Source organism: Dipodomys ordii, unplaced genomic scaffold (genome assembly GCF_000151885.1).
Source record: "Dipodomys ordii isolate 6190 unplaced genomic scaffold, Dord_2.0 Scaffold134, whole genome shotgun sequence".
Lineage (NCBI taxonomy): Eukaryota > Metazoa > Chordata > Mammalia > Rodentia > Heteromyidae > Dipodomys > Dipodomys ordii.
The window spans coordinates 470,172-494,037 of record NW_012267350.1 but is presented as its reverse complement, the minus strand read 5'-3'; the positions used below and the strand labels follow the sequence as shown (position 1 = coordinate 494,037).

General features: G+C 43.0%; 1 protein-coding gene and 1 pseudogene across 1 annotated transcript; one reads left to right on the top strand and one right to left on the bottom strand.

Moving 5' to 3' along the window:
• The first annotated feature begins 2,088 nt into the window (after window positions 1–2,088).
• Window positions 2,089–23,232, top strand: Chst7 (carbohydrate (N-acetylglucosamine 6-O) sulfotransferase 7). Its single transcript, XM_013030849.1, has 2 exons — window positions 2,089–3,613; window positions 22,789–23,232. The coding sequence occupies exon 1, from the start codon at window positions 2,126–2,128 to the stop codon at window positions 3,578–3,580; it is 1,455 nt and encodes a 484-aa protein (XP_012886303.1). The 5' UTR covers window positions 2,089–2,125; the 3' UTR covers window positions 3,581–3,613; window positions 22,789–23,232.
• Window positions 16,379–17,148, bottom strand: LOC105996662 (annotated as a pseudogene).
• Window positions 23,233–23,866: the final 634 nt, after the last annotated feature.

Below are 23,866 nucleotides of genomic sequence, written 5' to 3'. Positions count from 1 at the left end.
AAGGGATGGGAAGGGTAAACAAAGGAGGAGGCTGCAATGCTTGGTAAGAAATGTACGCATTATCCTGCCCATGCAATTGTAACCCCTCTGTACAGTTTGTTCACAAATAAAATAAAATAAAATTAAAAAAAAATAGGAGAGTGTGGTTCAGGTTGCCTAGGGCAAAAAGTGAAACCCTATTTCAAGACTAACAAGAGGAAAAAGGGCTGATGGTGTGGTTCAAGCAGTAGAAGGCCTACCTAGCAAAGTCAAAGCCTCAGAGCTTCAAACACTAGTACCCCAAAAATAAATCCCTAAATCAAACAAAGTCCCCTTATCCCCCCACACACAAAAAACTCACATAAAAACTGAGTTCCTGGGGCTGGGAAGGTGGCTCAGAGGTAGAGTGCTTGCCTTGTATGCATGAGGCCCTGGGTTCCATTCCTCAGCACCACATAAGCAAAAAGAAAAAAAGTCGGAAGTGATGCTGTGGCTCAAGTGGTAGAGCGCTAGCCTTGAGCTGAAGAGCTGAGGGACAACGCCCAGGCCCAGAAGTTCAGGCCTCACGACCGGACCCAAAAAAAACAAAAATCAAAAAACAACAACAAAAAACTGAGTTCCTGTCTTTCACATCAAGTTTGGTCAGTTAGAAATTATATATACTGAGAAATGTGTTTGCTTAAAGCTGAAAAGATGAGGCAGGGACATGCCCAAATAAGTGACTGGCACTTGACAAATTCATTTTTGTGGTAGTAGTGTAGAACCTAGGGCCTCCAGCATGCTAGACAATCACTCTACCACTAAGCTATAGACTTGGCCCTTAAAATATTTTTCAATAGATATGAAGATATAAAAAAATTTTTAAAGAAGTCCAGTCATTTCCCTTTTTTTTCAAGCTTGAATGTTCAGTTCTGGGGTTTTGAAAATAGTAAAGACATGATTTTTAACACTCCTGTTTATGATTCTGGAACCTTCCTGAATCGAAGAAAAGGCACCACAATAGACTCATCAAAAGGAATGATTTAGCCAGATGTCAGTGGCTCATGCCTGTAATCCTAGATACTTAGGAGGCTGAGATCTGAAGTTCAAAGTTTAAAACCAGCCCAGGAAGGAAAGTCCATGAATCTCACAATCACCAAAAAGCAGGAAATTGAGCTATGGCTCAAGTGGTAGAGTACTAGCCTTGAGCAAAAAAAGCTCTGCTAGGCACCTTTACTGTCTTTGTCCTGTGATTCTGCTTGTTCTGATTGCTCTCAAACATCCCTCCAACCTAGTCAATTTTCTTCACTGCTACTATTACCCTAGCTTAAGTGACTGTCCTCTGGCACACAGCACAAACTTCCTAGCCAGGACTGGGGACATGTCTCAGGTGGTAGAGCATCTGGTTTGAAACCAGCCCAGGAAGACAAATCTGACAGACTTTTATCCCCAATTAAACAGCAAAAAGCCCAAGGTGGAGGTGTTGCTCAAGTGGTAGAGCACTAGTATTAAAAGAAAAAAAAAAACAAGTGAGAGCAGACCGTATATCAGCATTTAAAAATACAATAAAACAATGGCTTGCTATCTGAATTGAATACTAAACAGGGAGCAGAACATGAGAGGAAGTGGTCAAGGAGCTTCACCAACGTGGGGGATATGAACGAGTGGCTGGAAGGACATCCAGAGCTCTGTAACATCCACACTGTGGCTGATCAAGGAGGGTGCTGGAATCAGATACTGACAAGTAGTTATTTGCCTAGGACAGAGATGACCAAGCAGGGGACAAAACACAGAAGGGGTAATGAGTTCTCTGGGTGGAATGTGTCCAGTTCTCGTGGCACATTTCGTTCACATGAGCCCCTCCTTTGACTTCATCGGGAGTGGTTAGGGGGATAGGTGGGATCTGGCTGTTACGCCCTCAGCCAGTCACAGCCCCGCCCAAAGCGGCGTAGCAGTGTACTAAGGGTAGAAAGGCGGAGAAAGCTGCGGAGTTGTAGGAGGGGCGGGCAGCTGCCCAGCCCACCAATAGGCGCCTCAGCAGAGGCTGAGGGCGGGGGCGGTCATTAAATGCACTATTGCCTCCTAAGTTTCCCTCTGTGGTGGCGTTCCTCCCGACTCAAAGGGCCCCAGAGAGGCCAGAGGAGAGCACTCCGGACAGGGGTGAAAGATGAAGGGCCGGCGGCGCCGCCGCCGTGAGTACTGCAAATTTGCGCTGCTCTTGGTGCTGTACACGCTCATGCTGCTGCTGGTCCCCTCCGTGCTGGACGGCAGCGGCGACCAGGATAAGGACATCGGCCACTGCTCCAGCCTGCAGCACAGCCTGGGAGTGTGGAGCTTGGAGGCAGAGGCAGCTGGCGAACGCGAGCAGGGCTCCGAGGGGCAGTCTGCCCCCGAAGTGGGCGCAGATCAGTCGCTCAGGTCCCCAAACAACCTCAGCTTCATAGGGGAGGCTGTGGCCCGTGAGAAACAACACATCTATGTGCACGCCACCTGGCGCACCGGCTCGTCGTTCCTGGGCGAGCTCTTTAACCAGCATCCGGACGTTTTCTACTTGTACGAGCCCATGTGGCATCTGTGGCAAGCGCTATATCCGGGTGATGCAGAGAGTTTGCAAGGCGCGCTGCGCGACATGCTGCGCTCGCTCTTCCGCTGTGACTTCTCCGTGCTGCGGCTCTACGCGCCACCCGGGGACCCTGCCGCGCGAGCCTCGGATGCAGCTAATCTCACCACGGCTGCCCTCTTCCGTTGGCGAACCAACAAGGTCATCTGTTCGCCACCGCTGTGCCCTGATGCACCCCGTGCTCGCAACGACGTGGGTCTCGTGGAGGACACCGCCTGTGAGCGCAGCTGCCCACCTGTGGCACTGCGCGCTCTGGAGGCCGAGTGCCGCAAGTACCCGGTGGTGGTCATCAAAGACGTGCGCCTGCTGGACTTGGGCGTGTTAGTGCCCCTGCTACGCGACCCAGGCCTCAACCTGAAGGTGGTGCAGCTTTTCCGAGATCCAAGGGCTGTGCACAACTCACGCCTCAAGTCCAGACAGGGGCTGCTCCGCGAGAGCATCCAGGTTCTACGTACCCGCCAAAGGGGTGACCGCTTCCACCGGGTGCTGCTGGCTCACGGGGTGGGCGCTCGTCCTGGGAGTCAATCTCGATCGCTGCCCTCAGCGCGCTCCGATTTCTTCTTGACTGGAGCGCTTGAAGTGATCTGCGAGGCCTGGCTGCGCGACCTACTGTTCGCTCAAGGTGCTCCCGCCTGGCTGCGGAGACGCTACCTAAGACTGCGCTATGAGGACTTGGTGCGACAACCCAGAGCCCAATTGCGTCGCCTGTTGCGCTTCTCCGGGCTGCGCACACTCTCTGCACTGGACGCCTTTGCGCTCAACATGACTCGGGGCACAGCCTATAATGTGGATCGGCCCTTTCACTTATCCGCCCGTGACGCCCGTGAGGCTGTCCACGCCTGGCGTGAACGCCTGAGCCAAGAGCAGGTGCGCCAGGTGGAGGCCGCCTGTGCACCAGCCATGCGTCTGCTAGCCTACCCTCGCAGTGGAGAGGAGGGCCATTTGGAGCCATCCAGGGAAGGGGAGATACCACTGGAGACTGAGGCTTATGGTGCCTTGTAACCCTGCACCCTCACCCTCAGGGGAGAGATCCAGGTAAGATAGCTCTGCACTGGGCAGAGTCCTGGAACGACCTTAGAGGGAGTAGGGAGAGCACAGTGCAATACTGTGGAGATCTGGTCCCAAGAAGCAGGGGAAGTCCTCCCTGTAAAATCTGGTAGATTGCCTGGTTTCACCAGTTTAGCCACCTTACCTTAGCAGGACTTTGAGGGTAGAGAGGATATTTAAATGTAGCTGTGACAGAGCTCAGGCCTCTGTGAACCCACTCCCCTTTATGAAGAAGGAAGAAGCAGAGCTCCAGGGACAGCAGATAAAGTCCAAGGTAGTTGTAAAGCAATTTGACTTTTGAGAACTGTTATGAAGAGTAGGGATTTAAGACACACTCTGAGATTGATAGCTATAAAACTGATTCCAATTTGTCAATTTTGCCGTGGTACCTGCTGGTCCAGAGAAAGCCAAAACACTGTTTGGTGGAAAAATAGCCACTCCTTAATCCTACCTATTCTTACTCTTTCTGCTATGTGCAGCATTTCTCTTTTGCTTAAGCTCCAGGGCTTCCTCCCAAGTAGAAAGCAAGAAAGTAAGCAAGCAGCAGCTCTTGAACAGTGTATTTACTTTTATGTACTTCAGGCCCTGTTATAATGGAATGGAACAGATGTTGCTTTGCCCTGGCTTGGGTTTTCCCCTCGCCTACCCTTCCTCCTTCCTCCTCTCCCCATGTTTGCAGGATATTTGACCACATCCCGTTAACATCAAGTCACAAAAGCTGCCTGGTCAGCTTCCTCTAGTGTGATAAGACCTCAGGGCTGAATTCCACCCATCCCCCCAACTCCATCCTATCCTTCCTTCTGTGTGTATACACATCCTAGGGCTTGAACTCAGGACCTGAATGCTGGCCCTGAGCTTTTGTGCTCAAGGCTAGTGCTCTACCATTTGAGCCACAGCTCCACTTTCAGTTCTTTTGGTGATTAGTTGGAAATAAGATTCTTGTGGTCTTTCCTGCCCCAGCTGGCTTTGAACCACAATACTCAGGTTCAAAGTTGACTAGCTAGGATTATAGGCATGAGCCATGGGTGACTGCTGTCCACCCCATCTCTTTGAGAAAGTCACCCTCTTCTTCTTTTGGGGTGCAATTTTTCTTCTGTAAAGCAGTTATTAGAAGCTGCTATATAATGGTTTCCAAATGTGTTCAGTGCCAGGCCAACAGGTACATGTAACACTGGACACCAGGGAAGAGGTGGCTTGCATGCTGCTGACCTTAGGAGTCTAGCTAGTTGCATGGTCAAGCATTTCTCCAAACATTGGGTGAGTTGGCAGGATGCCAACTTCTGCGTGGTGCAGACCAGAGGAAGAACCACAGGGCAGTGTGGGTGGAAGTGGCCAAAGTTTCTTCCATTCATTATTTTATAGTATAATTCAGCAGTCCCCTGGGATGGGTTCCCAGGGTCAAAGGTTGAAGATGTTAATGAGGACAGATTTTGTAGTTAATGGAGCAAGGGTTTCAGAGTGATTTCAGGAAGCTGGCTAACTAGTTTTTCTCCCCGTAATCAAGTTGATTTCTGTAATTGCTAGGAAGTCTGTGTTTTTTCCTGATTTCCAGAAAGAAGGAAGGGATGGTACAGTGACTGGTCACGTATTAACAAAAACATCCTTTCCAGTTGCTAAGCCTGTGTTTAAAGATGGAGTGTGTGGTGGGAGTCTTTGGAGCTATGGGTTGGAAAAAAATTTACAAAGACAGGAGAATCAGAGAAAGCAAAGATTTATTGGAATGTCAATACAAGCGAAACACAGCCAGCATCTAGGCAAAGGAACATGCTGTTGTTTTGGGGCCAATATAGGGTTGATGACAGGCTTTTATATGTCTTGCCAGAATTTTGCTGGTTGACAATCTCCCCTTCCATCTACATCATTGATTAGCTGTCTTCTTTGGGGAGGGGGGAGTCATGATTTGAATTTTGTGGGTGAAGGAACATCCTGAGAGCTCAGGAGTATTTGTTTCTTTTACTAGTACAAAGGCCTGAACTCAGAGCCTCCACTCAGCTTGCTTGCTCAAGGATGGCTTTATACCAATTGAGCCATGCCACCAATCTGGAATTTTGCTGAGTGATTGGAAATGGTGTCTTGAGGACTAGTTTACCCCAGTTGGCTTTGAACCAAGACCCTCAGATCTGAGCCTTCTAAGTAGCTAGGATTACATGTATGAGCAACTGGTGCCTAGCTAGAGCTCAGTTTGTACATCTGCATTCCATATGTCCCATTTCTTGAGTTTGATTGACCTCAGCCTTCCACCTGGCCCTTGGAATTTCTCCTGTCTCCTTAAATGGAACCTTCTTCAGAGTCTAGGTAATGATTCCTAACCCTCCATTCACAGGCTTCAGAGAACTCCTCCTTGGGCTAATACTGCAGCATTTTATGGTTTTAAAACATAACAATCTCCTAGAAAGTTTTGCTCCTTTCTCTTCAGTTTTTTAACACTTAGGGAATGCTAGCTGGACGAGATAGGAAGCTGGTTGCTGGTGGTTCATGCCTGTAATCCTAATTACTCAGGAGTCTGAGATCTGAGGATCATGGTTCAAAACCAGCCCAGGTAAGAAAGTCTATGAGATGCTTATCTCCAGCAAAAAGCTGGAAGAGGAGCTGTGACTCAAGTGGTAGCATGCCAGCCTTGAGCAAAAAAAGCTAAAGAATAGTGCCCAGGCCCTCAGTACAAGCCCCATTATTAATATAAATACAGACAGAGATGCAGAGAGAGAATGAGAAAGAGAGTCAGTCTGGAGTATAGGGTAGAGGACAATGATTTTGTCCTCCAGTAAGAGCAAGTCTGTACAGTGACAGTGACTAAGGGGAAAGGCACCAGTGTTACTGTGTAGAAGGCTGATAGGGCCTCCTTTTCAGGGCTGCAGTGACATCTGGGTGCAAACTTTAGGCTCTTCAGACTTTGGTGACAGCCCTTTCTCCTGCATTGTGTACTTTCAACCTATGGGTTTATTGTAATTCTTGTATTCCTGGAAGATAATGCTACTGATCCATTAATGGATTTTTCCAAAAGTTTACAACATTCCTCTGGGGGAACAGGAGGGAAGAAAAGGAATGGAGGCAGGAAGGGAAAAAAGGAGTGAGGGAGAGAGGAAGGGAGGGAGGGAGGGAAGGGCAGACAGACTGACAAGATGGACAGACGGATGGACAGGATAGATGCAAGGGTCCTTACAGAAGAGCTGTTCACCATGCATTGTGGTAAACACTCCACATATATACCAGTTACAAATAAGGAGTTGGAGACTCAGAGAGGTAATGTAACAAAAGTCATCCCGGGCTGGGTATGAATGGGACAGTGGTATTAGATTCCAGTGTTCATAATCTAACAAGCATCTTCTGGCTTTCTCATAGCATTCTGAGGCACTCATCCTGGAAACCTAGCTGGGTATTTACAGGATAGTTTGGGTTGCAAAATATCCTTAGCCTTATCACTGATATGTCTTCACCATGAACAAAGAAAATATCCCTAAGCTTTCAACAGGAAGCCAAGGACACTGCAACCATACTCCTCAGGGGCCACCTGAGCATGCATGCTCTTGGTTCAACTTCAAGATGGTCTGTATGTGAGAGACAGAAGTTGGCATAGATGGAATAGGTGAGCTTTTCATAGGGCTGAGGAAGAATTGTAACATCCTGTATCAAGTCACCATGGCCTCTGGTTCTTTCTACCTTTAACATCTTCTTGACTTCACCCACTAGCTCACATTCCCAGTGTCACAAGACACAAGACACAAGCTCCCAGCATTATATCCTTACCCAACTACACAAAGGTTGTTAAAATGAAGGAGGGAAGAGCCAGACACTGTAGCTCATGCCTGTAATCCTAGTTATTCAGGAGGCTGAGATCTGAGGAGCAAGGTTCAAAGCCAGCCCAAACAGAAAAATCCATGACAGTTATCTCCAAGTAACTATCAAAAAGCTGGAGTCCAAAGTGTAGTTCAAGGGGTAGAGCATCAGCCTTCAGCAAAAAAAGCCAAGTGAGAGAAAAGCCAAGCGAGAGCATAAAGCCCTGAGTTCAAGCCCCAGCACAAAATAAAGGTAGAAAAGAAAAAAAGTGGTTAGTGGGTATAATGTTCTTTCTTTTAATCTGCTTATAAATATATTTCCAAGAACCTCCCTATCTTAGCTGACTTACTTTTATGTGTCACTGGCTAGAACTGAGTCACATGTCTTGCCCTAGGCTGATAATTTGGCATAAGGGGATGGGAACATCTTGAGGTGGCTCACATCATCAATTTTCAACCCTTGCTAGAAATTACAGTAGTTACCCATCTTATTCTTATCCTTAGATCCCTCTTTATGTTCTAAGGTCCTCAATGAGTGCCTAAAAACACAGATAATATCAAACTTTATATGTGTGTATGCATGTATATTATGTTTTCTTCCCATACATACAATCTATGATGTTGTTTAATTTTTAAGCTAGGCATAGCAAGAGATTAACAAAAATACAAGATAGAACAATTATAACAATATATTATAATAAAAGCTTCAATACAGTTTTTCTCAACTGCCATTGGGCAGGTAATGCATACAGTGCAGATATGCTAGATAAAGGTAGGAAAGGGCTGGGCTGTAGTTCAGTGGCAAAGCACCTGCCTAGCAAGGACAATGTTCTGGGTTTGATCCCCAATATCAAAAAATAAAAATTGAAAATCCAAAAATAAATGTAAGACAGAGTGGAACTGCACGGCATTTTATCAGGCTACTTAAGACACCAATGAAAAGCTATTTCTGTATTTTTTGTAATATATGCCTTTATTTCTCAGTCTTCTAGTCTATTTTATTTATCTTTGAGTCTATTTTTGTGCTAGTACCAAGTAGGTTTTGTTGTTATGGCTGTATTGTAAAGCTTGAGGTCTGGGATTGCGATATCTCCAGCATTGCTTTTTTTTTTCTTGCCTAAAATTGTTTTGGATATTCGAGGTCTTTCGTTCCATATGAATTTTTGGATTATTTCCTTTAGTGAAGGAAGTCATTGGGATTGTGATGCAGGATTGTGTTAAATTTGTAGATCACCTTTGGCAGTACAGCCATTTTCACTATATTAATTCTACCTATCCATGAACATGGGAAGTCTTTCCAGTTCCTGACGTCATCTTTGCTTTCTTTCTTCAGATTTGGTGTTTTGGTCGGTTGTGGGGCCTCAACTCTGGCCTGGGTGCTGTCCCTCACCTCTTCAGCTCAAGGCTAGTGCTCTACCACTTGAGTCACAGCGCCACTTCCAGCTTTTTCTGTTTATGTGGTGCTGAGGAATCAAACCCAGGGCCTTATGCACGCAAGGCAAGCACTCTACCACGGAGCCACCTACCCAGCCCCTCTTCATATTTTTATAGTTTCCATTGGTAGAGGTCTTTTGTTTCCTTGGTTAGGTTTATTCCTAAGTATTTTTTGTTGAGGCTATTGCAAATGGGATTGTTTTCCTGATTTCCCTCTCTGCTCGTAGATTGTTGGTATACAGAAAGGCTATTGATTTTTGTAGATTAACTTTGTTGCAATTTTCTATTAATATCTTTGGGTTGTAGTTGACAATGAAAAACTGAAATCTCAGAAAGGGAGAGGGTAAGGATGTTTCCAGCCGAGAAGGTTTTTGTTTGTTTGTTTGTTTGTTTGTTTGTTTAGTACCAATGCCTGAGCTGCACCCCAGGAAATTATTTAGCTTGGTATTGGAGATTAAACCCAGGGCCTCATATGCTAGGCAGGCACATACATCCCTAGCCCAGAAAATTATGATTTATTAAGTCTGGTGTGGGGTCCCAAGATCCAAGCAGTGCAAGTTTTGAAAGTTGTTCAGGTGATTCTATTGGATTAGCCAATGATTTATCCCCTAGGCCTGGCTACTGACAGGGAGCAAGATCGGAATGGGAGTCAGGTCTGTTGGTGAGCAATGGACTGTCTACCCTAGTGACTAATAGGAAAGCACTGGAAGCTATGAAGTGCCAGGCAGATGTAAGGTGTTGCTATGGAAAGACAAATTATTCACAGATCCCTTTATCCCCCTTTCACATGCCTTCAATTGTTTTGTCTGTCACTCTTTATGTAAGATTCTGTCATTGTACATATGCTATTCACTCGTGGCCTAAACAGACTGACATGTTGTCTTATCCCTTTCATCACATCTCCTGGAGGCCTCTATCCTTGGTAGAACCAAGATGTCATTCCTATTGGTAGTTCTTGGTGCTTTAGATGTAAGACATCTTGGTCTTTGTTCTGGACAAGCTATATGCATCCTTTGGAAGAATATAGCAAAGTGGCCAGTGTCCTGTAACTTAAGCCCTAGCACTCTAAACAGAAACATAAATGGCCAGAAACCCCCAAATACCTACCAACCCAATTCTGAAAATCATTCCTCCTTCCCTCTTCCTTTCCTTCCTCTTCCCTTCTTTCCTCTCCCCTCCTTGTTTCTGCTCTCCCTCAGTTCTCCTGGCATCCTATCCTTATGTTTTCCACTGGAACCGAAGGGGCTTGCTCTACTGACATTGGGATCAAGTGCAGCATGGAGTAAAGAACAGTAGGGACAAAGAAATAACTTTGGCCCAAGTTCAAGAACCCTGGAAAGTAGAGAACTGTTTGGGGCTGAACAGGAAGCCATTTCAATTGGAAAAAAGTTGCAGGGCTCAGTGATATCTTCCTGAGAATTAGAATCCTTCTGCTTGGTTGGCTTCCTCCTCCACCATTCTAGCCCAGGCATTAAGCCAGCAGCTGGGCTGACATTTCTGCAGCTGGCCTTGTTCATATCAAAGGCCATACTGAAGGGTGCTGAGAATAAGTTACAGCATTGGCTAATGGTGAAAGAAATAAACTCCAGAGTTAGAAGCTGTGAAGGAAAACCACTGAGTTTTCCTTCAGTGATGATTGTGTTCTCAGGAGAGTCACATTCTGAAAATAACAACCTAGACATCTTTTTTGCTGTGTAATTGAAGGCCTTTCAAGGAGATTTTACCTTGAGGTAGGAGTGATTATGGACACTAGGAAGATGCAGGGTAGTCTTTGGGCTTGGTCGTAAGAAGCCTCAAATCTGAGGTTGGGGAGGTAACTCAGTCGTCAAGCACTTGCCTCACATACTCTAAGCCCTCGATTTCATCCCCAGCACTGCAAAAATAAACGAAAGCAAGGAAATAGAAGAAGAGGAAGAGAGTTGGTGAGAGGAAGGATGGAGAAACAAAGAAAAAAAAGAAAAAATTAAAAGATGCAAAGAAAAGGAAAGGAAAAAAAAATCTTCAAGTCTGGCCTGAAATACAAAGGGCTAGAGGGAGTGTTTGCTTAATATCTTTGGGTTTGAGGAAAGGCCATGGTCTCATGAAGGAGTGAGTCAAAGGAAGCAACCCATCTGACCAAAATTCTGCAGTGTGGGTTTCTTCTCTGACTAGAACAGCCCAGGGACCTCTGAAGCCAGGGGAGCACATGCAAGGTAGGGGAGGGCAGTGGGGTTGGGGAAGAGGTACAGAACTTTGAATTCTCAAATAAAACTGATGAAGTGAGGAAGGTTCCCAGTGTCTCCCAGGATGGCACTGAAGAAGTTATGGCACACAGATAAGGTGGATTTTATGGAAGAATGTTTCAGAATTCTGAGGTCAGTATTGCCCTAAGACCAGACTTTATCACAAAGGGCTCTTGATTGCTTCAGAGGGATTATGGTAAGCCATTCAGAGTGAATGGCAAGCCACATATACTTAAATCAACACATTTAAAAAGTAGGACTTCTTTGTGACCAATCAAAGGCTGGTGTATGTACAGATTTTAGGAGCAATATAATTAGATGCTGAATGAAGTTGGCTACTGTTAGCTCAAGCTTGTAATCTTAGCTACTCATGAGGCTGACATTTGAGGATCGTGGTTCAAAACCAGCTAGGGAAAACAAATCTGTGTGACTCTTATCTCCAATTAGTAAAAAGCTAGAAGTAGGAGTGTGTCTCAAATGATAGAGTACTAGCTGAGAGTGGAAAAAGAGGAGTGAGAGTATAAGGCTCTGAGTTCAAGCTAGTACTGCCACCAAAAAAATAGATGCTTTTATTATAATAAAGAATGTTATCACCATGGATGTAATTGGAGAACACCATACATTTTTCAGGTTTTAAACAAAACAGTTATGCTTTCTTGTCCCTCCCTCTACCACTGCTGTTAGGAATTGCAAGAAGGAAACAGTGATTACACTATTCTTTTTGCTTTAGGTTATGTTTCAGATAAGGTCTTACTTTCCGTCCAGGGCTAGCCTGGACAGCAATGGTGAGCTTCTTCCTCTTATCTATAGCATCTCTACCTGGAATGACAGTCTTGTGAGATGAGTTTTCTTTGTTGAGAGGCAGGAGAAATCTTACTGAATTATTACCTCAGCTAACATCTTCCCATGAACTCTTCCTCTTGATGAGCTGGGATTAAAGATGTGAGTCATCATGCCCCAAACAGAATTTTATATAAAAATTGTTAAGGAGAAGAAAATGTCAACAGTCCTGAATTGATCATAATTTGGTGTATATATGTATAGAACCACCACACCATTACCCACAAGTATGTACAATTAACATAAAATAAATAAGAGAATAATAATAATAAAGACAATTTTACAATAAGGAGATGGTTGGCTGAGAATAACAAAACCAGCATTCAATGCTTTTCTGTGTGCAGTAAAAGATTAAACTCAGAGCCTGGTACATTCTAAGAAAGTGTTCTACCAACTGAACCACACCCCCAGCCTGGGCTGTCTTGTTTTCCAAATATGTGGGATTACAGGCTCCTGGAGTATGCCATCACCCTTGCCTTTGAATGCTCTTCAAATTGATCTTATTTTTATTTCTCACTAGTCAAAGGGGAAGAGAAATTGATTTGAGTTCAGGAAAATTATCTTGATAATTATCCTGATGTTAGGTGTGCTACTCCCTAGCAATGTTATAACAAGGAATGGCCCCCATGGACCTGATCTTGACCATAGGGCCCATTTATACCTACTGGATGAAGGAAGGGCTAGAAAATTTTAGAACAAACAGCTTCACTCTGCAGGAAGAGATACCTAAGGTGTTGTGCCACAGTGACTGAACCACACTCTTTCTATACTGAGTTGTAATCCCAGTCTGGTAATTTCTTTTTCCTCTGGTCCCAGGGTTTGAACTCAAACCCTCAAGCTCACTCAGGTTGCTTAGCTCTCTTGCTCACAGCTGGTACTTTATCATTTGAGCCATGTTTCTAGCTCATTTTTGCTGGTTAATTGGAGATAGGATCTCACAGACTTCTTTGCCAAGGCTAGCTTTAAACCATACTCTTCCAAATTTTAGCCTCCTGAGCAACTGGGTTTACAGGCATGGCCCAACAGCACCCTGCATCTTAAAGCTGGTTGAAAGCAAAGAACAAGTTCTCATGGATAGCCTCAGAGCCCCCATACCCCTCTTTAGGCATTTATTTGATAGCCCCTTGGAGACCAAATGACTCCCTGAATTGCAGGTCCAGCTCTAGTTATTTCCCAGGCCCATACCATCTCATCTTCCCAGGTCCATCTGTGTGTGGCAAACATCTGCAGGTGGCCTGTCTGAATGGACATTAGAAAATACTGACTCAGTTCCTTTACTGCAGTTGGGAGGGACTGTACTCACAAAAGCCAGCAAGCATGCCAACTGCTAATATCTCAAGCAGCTCAATGAAAGGAAAAAAATAGAAGTCAGCCAGGTAAACTCAGCTGTTTCCTACTTTCATTCTTTTTTTTTTTTTTTGGTGTTATTCCTGGGGATTGAACTCATGGTTTGGGTGCTATCCCTGAGATTTTGTGTTTAAGGCTGGTTTTCTACCACTTGAGCCACAGATCCACTTTCAACTTTTTAGTGGCTAATTGTAGGTAAAACTTTCATGGACTTTCCTGCCTGGTTTGGCTTCAAACTAGGCTGAGATCTCAGCCTTTTAAGTAGTTAGGATTATAAGTGTGAGCCACTGGTGCCTGTCATGTTTTTATTCTATTTTTTAACTGATACTTTAAACCCAAAGTTGTGCTAGAGCCAGTGGGCTCACATCTATAAATCTAGCTACTCAAAAGGTTGAAACGTGAGGATCACAATTTGAAGCCAGCCTGGGCAGACGAATCTGAGGGACTCTTACCTGCAGTTAGCCACCAAAGAACTGGAAGTGGAGCTTTGGCTCAAATAGTACAGTGCCAGCCTTGAGTGAAAAAGCTAAGAGACAGCACCCAGACCCTGAGTTTTAAGCTCCAGGATGCTCACCATGTATGCACACACATGCATGCATGTGTCCCCGCATATGCACGCACACGTGTGTGTTCATGTACACACACAGAGTTTTATATCACAGTGACCAAGTTTTATTAATACAGGTTTAATACACATTCATTTGTTCTCAAGTGAGCTCAGAAATTTTGGAAATTTTTATTTGGGGTGGGTCATAAAATTAGAGACATGTTTTTCCTTCATTTTATTTTAACTTAGACTATAACAACCTTTTTGACATGGCTGACTAGTAGGGCTTGGCTTTCTGCTCTGTTCTCCAGCCTGAGTGCTGGACTACCACAGTATAGGTCTGTTCAGCACTCTCTGGGGCTTCCTGGTCCCAGCTAGTGGCTTCTCCTCTAATATCTTCCTCTACTTCCTAGGGGAGAGTGTTCTCAGTTGTTTTGTTTTATTTTTTACTTGAAAGTTGCTGCACCTTAAATAGAACTGAAGCTGTTATTGATCAGTGTCTTTTGACATTTAATTTTTCAGATCAAAAGTTTGGAAATTATAACAGTTATAATATTGAATGTGTAAAGTACATTTCCAGACAGGGAGAGGATGGATAGTTCTATTCACAAACTAGCTGTTTGGAACAATATTTTGTTTTACAGCCCCAGTTAGGGGAGATCTGCGAGGATCTCAAGGGTTCTTTTACCTTTGCCCCAAAGCAGCTCCCTTACAACATACAGCTTAATGGCTCTATTGTCATCTGCACTGTCAGTCATTTCCGTTTGCCTGGACACACTGTATTTCAGTGATTCCATGAGCAAACAGGAAGGTAAAGCAAGCTTAACCTGGGCAGACAGATAAGTTTAGATCATTATCTTAACATCATCTGTAGTATGGATCTGTGGATTGGGTTGCTGGGCCGGGAGAATATCTCACAAGTATACAAAGCCACCAAACAGGAGGCTGCAGCTCCCATCAGCCCATTAGTTCTGGGAATGGCCCTGAAGGAAAGTTGTCACATGAGCTGAGAAGTAGCACAGCCTCAGGGCCAGCTGAATACTGGGAAATACCAGCCAGCACCATCTTCCGGCATCTTTTGGTAGTAAAGCACAAAGCACAAGTGGGGAACTTGGTCAGTGAGTGCCTTAGATCCACTTGGGAGACACGAAACCAAGGGGTGGAGGTGGGGGAGGGGGAGCCGTGCACAGAACAGGACACCACACTTCTTACTTGACCTGAAAGGCCACTGATAGAGGCAAACTTGCAAGTTTATCGGGTTGATCCATACTTTCAAGCTAGCAGGAAGTTGATTCTCTCCACAGCCTCTCATCCTGCTGACTTTAAAGGTTGAAAAAAATTATGATTAAAACACTGAGTGTCTTCCTGTGTCATTCAGTCACAGCCCTGGGGCCTCCTTGGAGCCAAATGCCAGCAATCAGGGCCTTTGACATCAACCACAGTGAAACCACAGGGAGATTTCCCTTTGATGGTGAGGCCAAGGATATTAGGACAAGCAGCTACATTTAGGGTCTGCCTGGGGAGCTGTAGCAAAGGAGATAAAATACTCCAGCTCATTACAGTACGACTTTGAATCTTTAACTAAACAGTGATTAAAAAAAATGAAAGCTGATTTATGAGCTCTTTGTGTGTTTAAGGAATGGCTCAACACGTCACTGTTACATGTTTGTTTTTTCAGTCATGGAGCTTGAACTCAGGGCCTGGGTGCTGTCCCTGACTCAAAGCTAGTGCTCTACCACTTTGAGCTACAGCGCCGCTTCCAGTTTTCTAGTGGTTAATTGGAGAGTCTCACGGACCTCCCTGCTCAGGCTGGCTTTGAACCACCATCATCAGATCTCAGCTTCCTAAGTAGCTAGGATTACAGGCATGAGTCACAAGATCCCAACGGTCACGTTTTTTAAACACTCTTTGTATGTTTCTCAAAACATTGATAAGCAGAAACTTTTATGATTTTTGTTTTTGCGTCCGGTCGTGGGGCCTGAACTCTGGGCCTGGGCGCTGTCCCTCAGCTCTTCAGCTCAAGGCTAGCGCTCTACCACTTGAGCCACAGCGCCACTTCCGGCTTTTTTCTTTTTGCTTATGTGGTGCTGAGGAATCGAACCGAGGACCTCAGGCATGCAAGGCAAGCGCTCTACCACTGAGCCACCTTCCCAGCCCACTTTTATGATTCTTAACATGATTTACACAGTTTAAATTTTTTTATCTTCTATTGTCAGACAGAATAGGTCTTTTTAGTAGAACTAGGGGTTGAACCTGGGGCCTTGCACTTGTTAGGCAGTGGCTCTATCTTTTAAGCCACATCCCCAGCTCTTCCCCCACCCCAAAGGTTTTATGTCTAGGCTCCTTTGGGATGAGATCTTCCTACCTATAGCCTTTATTGTAACTGGAATAATAGGCACAGGCTACCATGCGTCACCACTCCCAGCATTTTTCTTTTCTTTTTTTAAAAAAGTATTCTTATTTGTATATTTTCAGGGCAGGAGAGGGGATTGCATTGCAGATAAAGACACAGCACAACCTCCCACCCCAACCCCAGTCAGGAACTCATACTGAAGTTATTCAGTGAGCCAGGTGAGTTTTGAATCTTTGTGCATGGCCCAAACCAGAACACACAGTCAGGCAATACTCAAAATACACAGGGAAAAGGTTTCTATGGTTTTTGGTGGCTCAAACCAAGCTTCAAGGGGTCCAAGTCTCAGAGAGGAGCTTCCAATCAAGTGTAAGAAAGTAAATTCAGGTCATAACAGCCATCCACCTCAAAGCAGCCAATCCTTGTAGAAGTGTGATTGGCCTGGACCATTTCTGTCAGCGTCCACATCTACTGTACTTCGGAGGATACTTGGTTGGGGTCTGGAAGACCCTCAGGGAGTGGAGGAGGCTGTTCACAGGGCACTGGATGGGAGAGCCACTTGGGGAAGGCCACAGAAGGACTCTTGGGTCCCTGAAGGTAGATTTGTAGTTCCTTCACTGTGAATGAAAGCCATAGATTCTGATTCTGGCTGCCGCAGAATCAGACGCAGCTCCAGTATTTTGGACATGTCACACAGCATCTGGTGCTTGAACAAGGATACATAATCCTGCACTCCCTCTTCACTGTGTGGGTCAGGCATCAGACAATAGTTCCGCAGACAGGTCACCCATTTGGTTGGTGTGTGCACTGAGGTGTGTTGACAGAGACGGATGCTCATAAAGGCTGTGTAGTAATTTTCAAACGTGATCTCCTGCAACTCGAAAGGTTCGACATTAGGAAAGTTGACATCGATGGACCAGCATGCCAGGCCGACCTTGGGAGCTCCTCATGTAGCCCACTTGCAGGGATACAGTGCCTTTCACATGATAGAGCACTGATACTCGGGACATGGTGCCAGGGGCTGAGACCTAGTACAAAAAGACCCAAGTGCTTTGAACCTCCAGGCACTCTTTCTACCCTCTGATTACCCAGTTGAGGCTCTAAGAACTACCAGCATTTTTCTTGAGATGGGGTCTCACAAACATTTTGTCTGGGCTGATGTAGAACTTTGATCCTCTCAGTCTCTGCCTCCAGTGGGCCACTGCACCGAGGCAAAATAGATCTGTAGGCAGTAGGAAATATTTTCATTTTCTCCAGATTGTGGGTAAAGAAAAGTGGCTTTAACCAAGAAGTTTTGTAGCTTAGGGCAGAATGTATGTTAGGCAAGCTAGCTACCATGGAGCCGCATCCCAAATGTAGCTTCTTTTCTCTTCCTCCAGACCTCTTCTAACCCCATCAACAACCCAGATTGTTCTTACTCATTATATTTCGGTTTGCAAAGCATTAAAAAAAATTAAAAAGTACTCAGGCAGCTTTTCCTGATCCAATGGAATATCCAGTAACTTTTTACCCATTTTTCAAGTCAAAGTTTAAGTGCCTCCCTCTATACCAAGAATAGCCAGGGATTGACTTACAAAGGTAGATTTCTGTACTAACACAAGTTACCATTTATCAGTGAGTTTAGGAAAGAGAATAAGAGGAGAACTATGGAAGTTAGATTGGTCTAGAAATTCTTCTATAAGGAGTTATAAAAGCTTTAGGCCTAAAAGATTTAGCTAGCTATGCTGAAATGTTAATGAACATTGCAAACAGAATGAACAGTATATGCAAAGGCCTTGAGTCAAGAAAGGGCTTGACCTCTTAGTGTTCTAGAATCTGAAAAAAGACCCAGTGTGGCTGGAACATTTTCAGAAAGGCCAGTTATATTCCTATTGGAATCTGAGATCCATACTGCTAATTGTTCTACAAAATACCTAGGTGACTGAAGTTGATACATGGGAGGAATAGGTTTATAGCTCTGAGAAAAATGGAGGAAACCTTTCCATCTCAAATTTTCAAAAATTGGTTAATTTTGCTTATGTCCAGCTTGTCATTTTTTTCCTTTTGTGGATGGTGCATTTCAATTTATGAATGCTTTGTGTATCCCAAAGTATCTATAGATTTTTCTCCTATGTTTTCTTATAAATGTTTTATAACTTTTCTCTTGGTTTTCTTCATAAATTTTAAGATAAGTTTGTCTGTATTTACACTTTAATTTGATAATTTATGTGTGTGTGTGTGTGTGTGTGTGTGTGTGTGTGTGTGTGCGTGTGTGTACCAGTACTGGGGCTTGAACTCAGGCCCTCAGAGAAAGAAATCTTACTTTCTTGCTCATTGCTCATGTTCTACCTATTGAGCCTTGCATCCAGTATAGCATTTTGCTAGCCTTGCAGGCATGAATCCACCAGAACCTGTCTCTGATGGTTCATTTGGAATTGATTTTTTTAATAAAGTGTGAGGTTTAGGTAAAGGATTATTTTGGCCTATGGATATCTAACTGCTCCAACATCATTTGCTGGAACAAATGATGTGCTTGTTGTATAGGGCTTAAACTCAAGTCTCATGCCTTCATTTAGATTTTTTGCTCAAGGCTGGTACTCTACCACTTGAACTCCATTTCTGGCTTTTTAAAATTAGAGATAAGAGTCTCCTGGTCTTTTCTGCCTGGGCTGGCTTTGAACTGAGATCCTCAGATCTTAGCTTCTTGAGTAGCTAGGAATATAGACATGAGCCACTGGCACCTGTCAATCAGCTCTATTAGTATTTCCATTTTTCAAATTTGTTCAACTTTGTTTTGGTAACCAGTATATGTACGTTCCATGTATACTTAAAAGGTCTTGTATATCCTACTGTTAGTAAGTGGAATGTTCAATAAACACCATTTAATCCTGTTGGGTTCAGTTTTCAAGTTCTTTTTATATTCTGTTGATTTGCTGTCTAGTGACTTTATTTTTTTTTCTTTTTTTATTGTGAAAATACTGTACAGAGGAGTTACAATTACATGGGCAAGATAATGAGTACATTTCTTATCAAGCATTGTAGCTTCCTCCTTTGTTTCCCCTTCCCATCCCTTCCCATCCTCCCCGCCCCGCCCACCCCCGGAGGAAAGTCGTAAAGTTCGTTTTTGACATAACGACTTGTACATCTCATTGTTGCAATGAGTCCACCTGTATCCCTATTTAAATTATTTGTTTTTCCCCTTCCTCTCCACAAATTATACCGACATCAAATACAGTGAAAGCAGAGGTTATACTGTGGGGGAGGGACATACAAACCAACAAAGAAATAATCTTATAAATGTGTTAGAAACAATCGCATGAAAGAAGAAAAACATTTGAATACATGTCTTAGGGTTCATTTCCCTAACATCACCTTTTCTGACCTTTTTTGCTTGACTCAGACATATACTACATATTGCAAATAAGGGAAACCATGGGATCTATGTTTCTTTGGGCCGGGCTTACTTCTGTCTAGTGACTTTATCAAATGTTGAGAGAGAGGTACTAAAGATTCCTACCATGTGGACTTGTCTATTTTTCCTTTCTGTTCTTTTTTGGCTTTAGCCTCTGGAAATTTGAAGCTCTGTTGTTTACTGCATATACACTTAGAATTGCTGTGTCTTCTTCATAGATTAACCCTTATAAAGCCTTTGTTCCTGGCAATTTTCTTTGTATTAATGTAACTATTTTCCCTCTTTCAATTAATATTTGCATAGTATATCCTTTCAATTCTTTTTGCTTTCAACCTACATCATTATATTTGAATAGAAAGCATGGTTAGGTTGTTTAAAAATCTATTCTAGGGATGGAAGTGTATCTCAGTGGTAGACCACTTGCCAGCCCTGGTTTCTAAGAAGTCCCAGAACTTGAAGGAATAAATGCATCCTGTTCATCACATTTAGTTTGTGTGCTTGACACATTTATAATAGTTTGTTTGTACCTTAGGGCTTAAATCTGATGTTTTTATAAATTGATTTGTTTAATCCTTATTTTTGTTCCATTTTCCTTTTCCTGTCATCTTATTGTGTTATTTGATCATTTTCAAATTTCATCTTGACTTATCCATAGTGAATTCAGTTTTTTGTATGTTTATTTTTATGGTTCCTTTGGATAATACATACATACTTTATCATACTCTATTTGTGTCAACATTTTATTATTATGAATGAAGTATAGAAAGCTAGCTTTCATCCTGCTCCTTTTAATAATTCTCTTAGGTATTTTCTCCACATATTGAGAACCTAATCACAATTATATTTTTACCTCAACCATCAAATATAATTTTTAAAGCTCAAGAAAGTATATTAATTTACTATTATTTTCATCCTTTCAGTTTTTATTGTTTCATTGGCAATATTTCAAGCCTCCTTTATCATTTTCTGTGTGTTGGAAGAACTTCCCTTAGCATTTGTTATACAACAGTTCTGTTTGCAACAAATGGAGTCTGGGTTGACAGTTATTTCTTTCAGAGCTTGAAAAATGTGCTACTTCCTTTGTACTTCCATGCTTTCAGATATGGAGTCTGTTGACATTCACACTGCCCCCCATAAGTCATGGGTGTCATTTCTCTCTCTAGTTGCTATCAGGAGATTTTTTCTTAAAATTCCTATTTTTTCCAATTTTTGATAAAGTCTCACTATGTAGTTTGGGCTGGCCTCATTATCTTGTCTCTGTCCCCCAAGTACTGAAATTGCAGGCATGTACCACTATGGACTTTGTTTTTCTGAAATGTGATTATGTTGTATCTTGGGGTAAACTTCTTTGAGTTTTTCTTGTTTGAAATTTTCAGAGTTGATCTGAATCTGTAGGTTTATGTCTTTTGCCAAGTGTGAGGAATTTTCAACTATATTTATTCATGTACATTTTAAACTTTACTCTTTTTAGCACTCTGATGACACAGATGGTAAATCAATTATTGTCATACCACCAGTCCTTGAGGCTATGCTTTTTCACTTTTTTTTTCTGTTGCTCAGACTGGGTAGTCTGTTGTTCTATTTTCAGATTCAGTGATGCTTTACTCTGTCATCTCTGTTCTGCTATTGATCCCACCCAGTGAGGTATTCAAATTTTGATTACTGTACTCTACACTTCTAACATTTTCATTTTATTTACAGATATGGTGGCATATACTATACTCTCAGCATTTAAGAGTCTAAGATAGCAGGAGGGCAAGTTTGAGATCAACCTGGGCCACATAGCAAGACCTTGTCTCACACAAAAATTTTGTTTTAATCTTGCCCATGTAATTGTAACCCCTCTGTACAGTATGTTCACAAAAAATTAAAATTAAAATTAAAAAATTGTTTTACATTTGGTTCTTTATTAAAGAGGAGAGGGAGAATGCAGTCAAGAGTTTAATGTATATCCTACAAAATTAAGAACACAGAGGGAAAGGGTAGGTTGGGAGGGATGGGTGAGAATGTTGAAAGGGAGGACATTCATCAAGATGCATAAACTTCTTTGTTACATGGCAACTCCTTTGTACAACTGCTTAAAGATAATAAAATATTTTTATTTTAAAAATAAACATTTTCTACTGGATTCCAGTAGCTCATGCCTGTAAAATCCTAGCTCAGGAGGATGAGATCTGAGGATCATGGTTCAAAGATAACTGTACATGGAAGTCTATATGAGATTCTTACTTCCAAGTAACCAGCAAAGAGCCAGAAGTGGAGCTGTGGCTCAAGTGGTAGAGCACTAGCCTTGAGCCAAAAAGCTCAAGGACAGAGCCCAGGCTCTGATTTCAAGCCCCAGAACTGACACCACACACACACACACACACACACACACACACACACACACACACACTCCCCTTTGTTGAAAATTCCTATTGTTTTTTAATATTTGTTTCAAGTGCATTTGAAGTTGTTAGTTGAAACATTTTAAGATTACTGCTTAAAATCTGTTTTAGATCATTCAATATCATTGTTATCTCAGTGTTATCTGTGAGTTTCTATTTGTGTTCAAGTTTTAATTTTCCTGGTTCTTGGCTTGACAAATGCTCTTTTTTTAAAATTATATCCTGGACACAAAAGTCCTATATTTGAATTAGGTCTTTGGTCACAGAAGGGAGTTTTTCCTGTGGTGCTTCATTTTTATCTCTATAGACAAATCTTTTTCCTATCTTTTGGCTAGCAACAACAGGCTTTTCTGTTGTCTATGATCACTGTTGTTTATGACCTACTGACTTCTTTAGGGCCCATTCCAGAACACAGTACAGCTGTGTCTGGCATAACTCACTTTGACTAGAATGACATAAATATACACATGCAAAGGATGGATGGTGACATGGTCACTCCCTGAAGCTCTAACTTCACTCCCAGTTCTTCTCTGTCATCTACCCAGAAGGTCCCAGAAAACTCTGATCTCCTTACCAAGCACACTGCTACAGTAGCTGCACAAAGCACAACCATAGTATTGCACAGTATTGTACAGAGGGACTCCCCTCCCATCACATTCATCTTCCCCTTCCTGGGGAGCCTCCTGGGTCATACTTTGTCCTGCCCCATCTTCAAACTAGAAATGATCAGTACTGCCCCTAGAGAGATTTCCAGCACCTCATACTGAAGCTTGGATAAGGAAGAGTATAGTTCCTTATCAGAGATTAACAGACTTTGTCTGTGGAGTTTTGTGGTCTCAAGTTCAAATATCCTTTGTTCTTTCCCTTTTTAGGTCAGATACCATGACCAGACTCTCAGCATCCTGGCCTCGCTCTGCAGAAGTGGCTCACTGCAGGCCATCGATCACCCTGTCACAGACTGGCATGACTTGGGACCAACTGCTGTGTAAGTCTGCTAAGCAGGAGTATCACAAGCTGTTCAATAATGACAGACACAATGATTGAGATGAGGTTTCCAGAGAGGAAATGACAGTACAATGTGGATATTTATGGCCATAAAATAGGAAGAGCTTAGTTCCCAGGCGGATCTTGCCTCTGCTGGAACCATTTCAACAAGGCGTCTCTACCACAAAGAAGAAATGTGATTTGATTCTATTTCACATCAGCAGATGTCCGGACAAAAGAATCAATGTGAACAAGGCTAAGGGAAGTACTGTCTGTCTTCATTAAACTACTTCATGTGAACCAAAGATCTGGTTGGTATTATTTTAAATGGACCCATTCATCGCTCCTTCTAATAGCCCCCCTCTCCTAGAGCCAATTTTCTTAAGAGTGTTTTTCCTGGGGTAGGACAGCTACAATGAATGGGAATAATTTTGAGTTTTTGTTTTGTTTTTGTTTTATTTTTCTTTTAAGTTGTTCAACCTGGTATTTTGTTCTAAGGCAATTAAATGACTCTGGACTCATACTATAATGAGCTTTTATTTTGCTAGGAACATTTTAGGATGTGGTTCAATTGCATGGTTCAAGTACAAGCTAATCTATATAAAAGGAAAAGTGAAGATTGTGAAGGAAATTCTACATTGGGTTTAGGAATTTTAGCAGTCATTAAGAACCAAAGCAAGTGCAATGTTAAATTGTTTCATGTAGCCAACCCAGGTGATGTCCTCATGGTTCTATACCCCAAGCTTGTGATAATTTTACAGGACAGGAGGAATTTCTGGCAGAGACTAAGTTTGCAACATTTATTTAAACTGTAAGGTACATTAAAAAATCTCAGAAGCTGGGCACCAGAGGCTCACACCTGTAATCCTAGCTACTCAGGGGGCTGAGATCTGAGGATCATGGTTGGAAACCAGACTGGGTAGGAGAGAAACACTTATCTTCAATTTGTCACAGAAAAAGCCAGAA

Bases quoted from the DNA above. Each gene is read 5' to 3' on its own strand.
- Chst7 (XM_013030849.1), top strand. From the start codon at position 2,126: ATGAAGGGCCGGCGGCGCCGCCGCCGTGAGTACTGCAAATTTGCGCTG.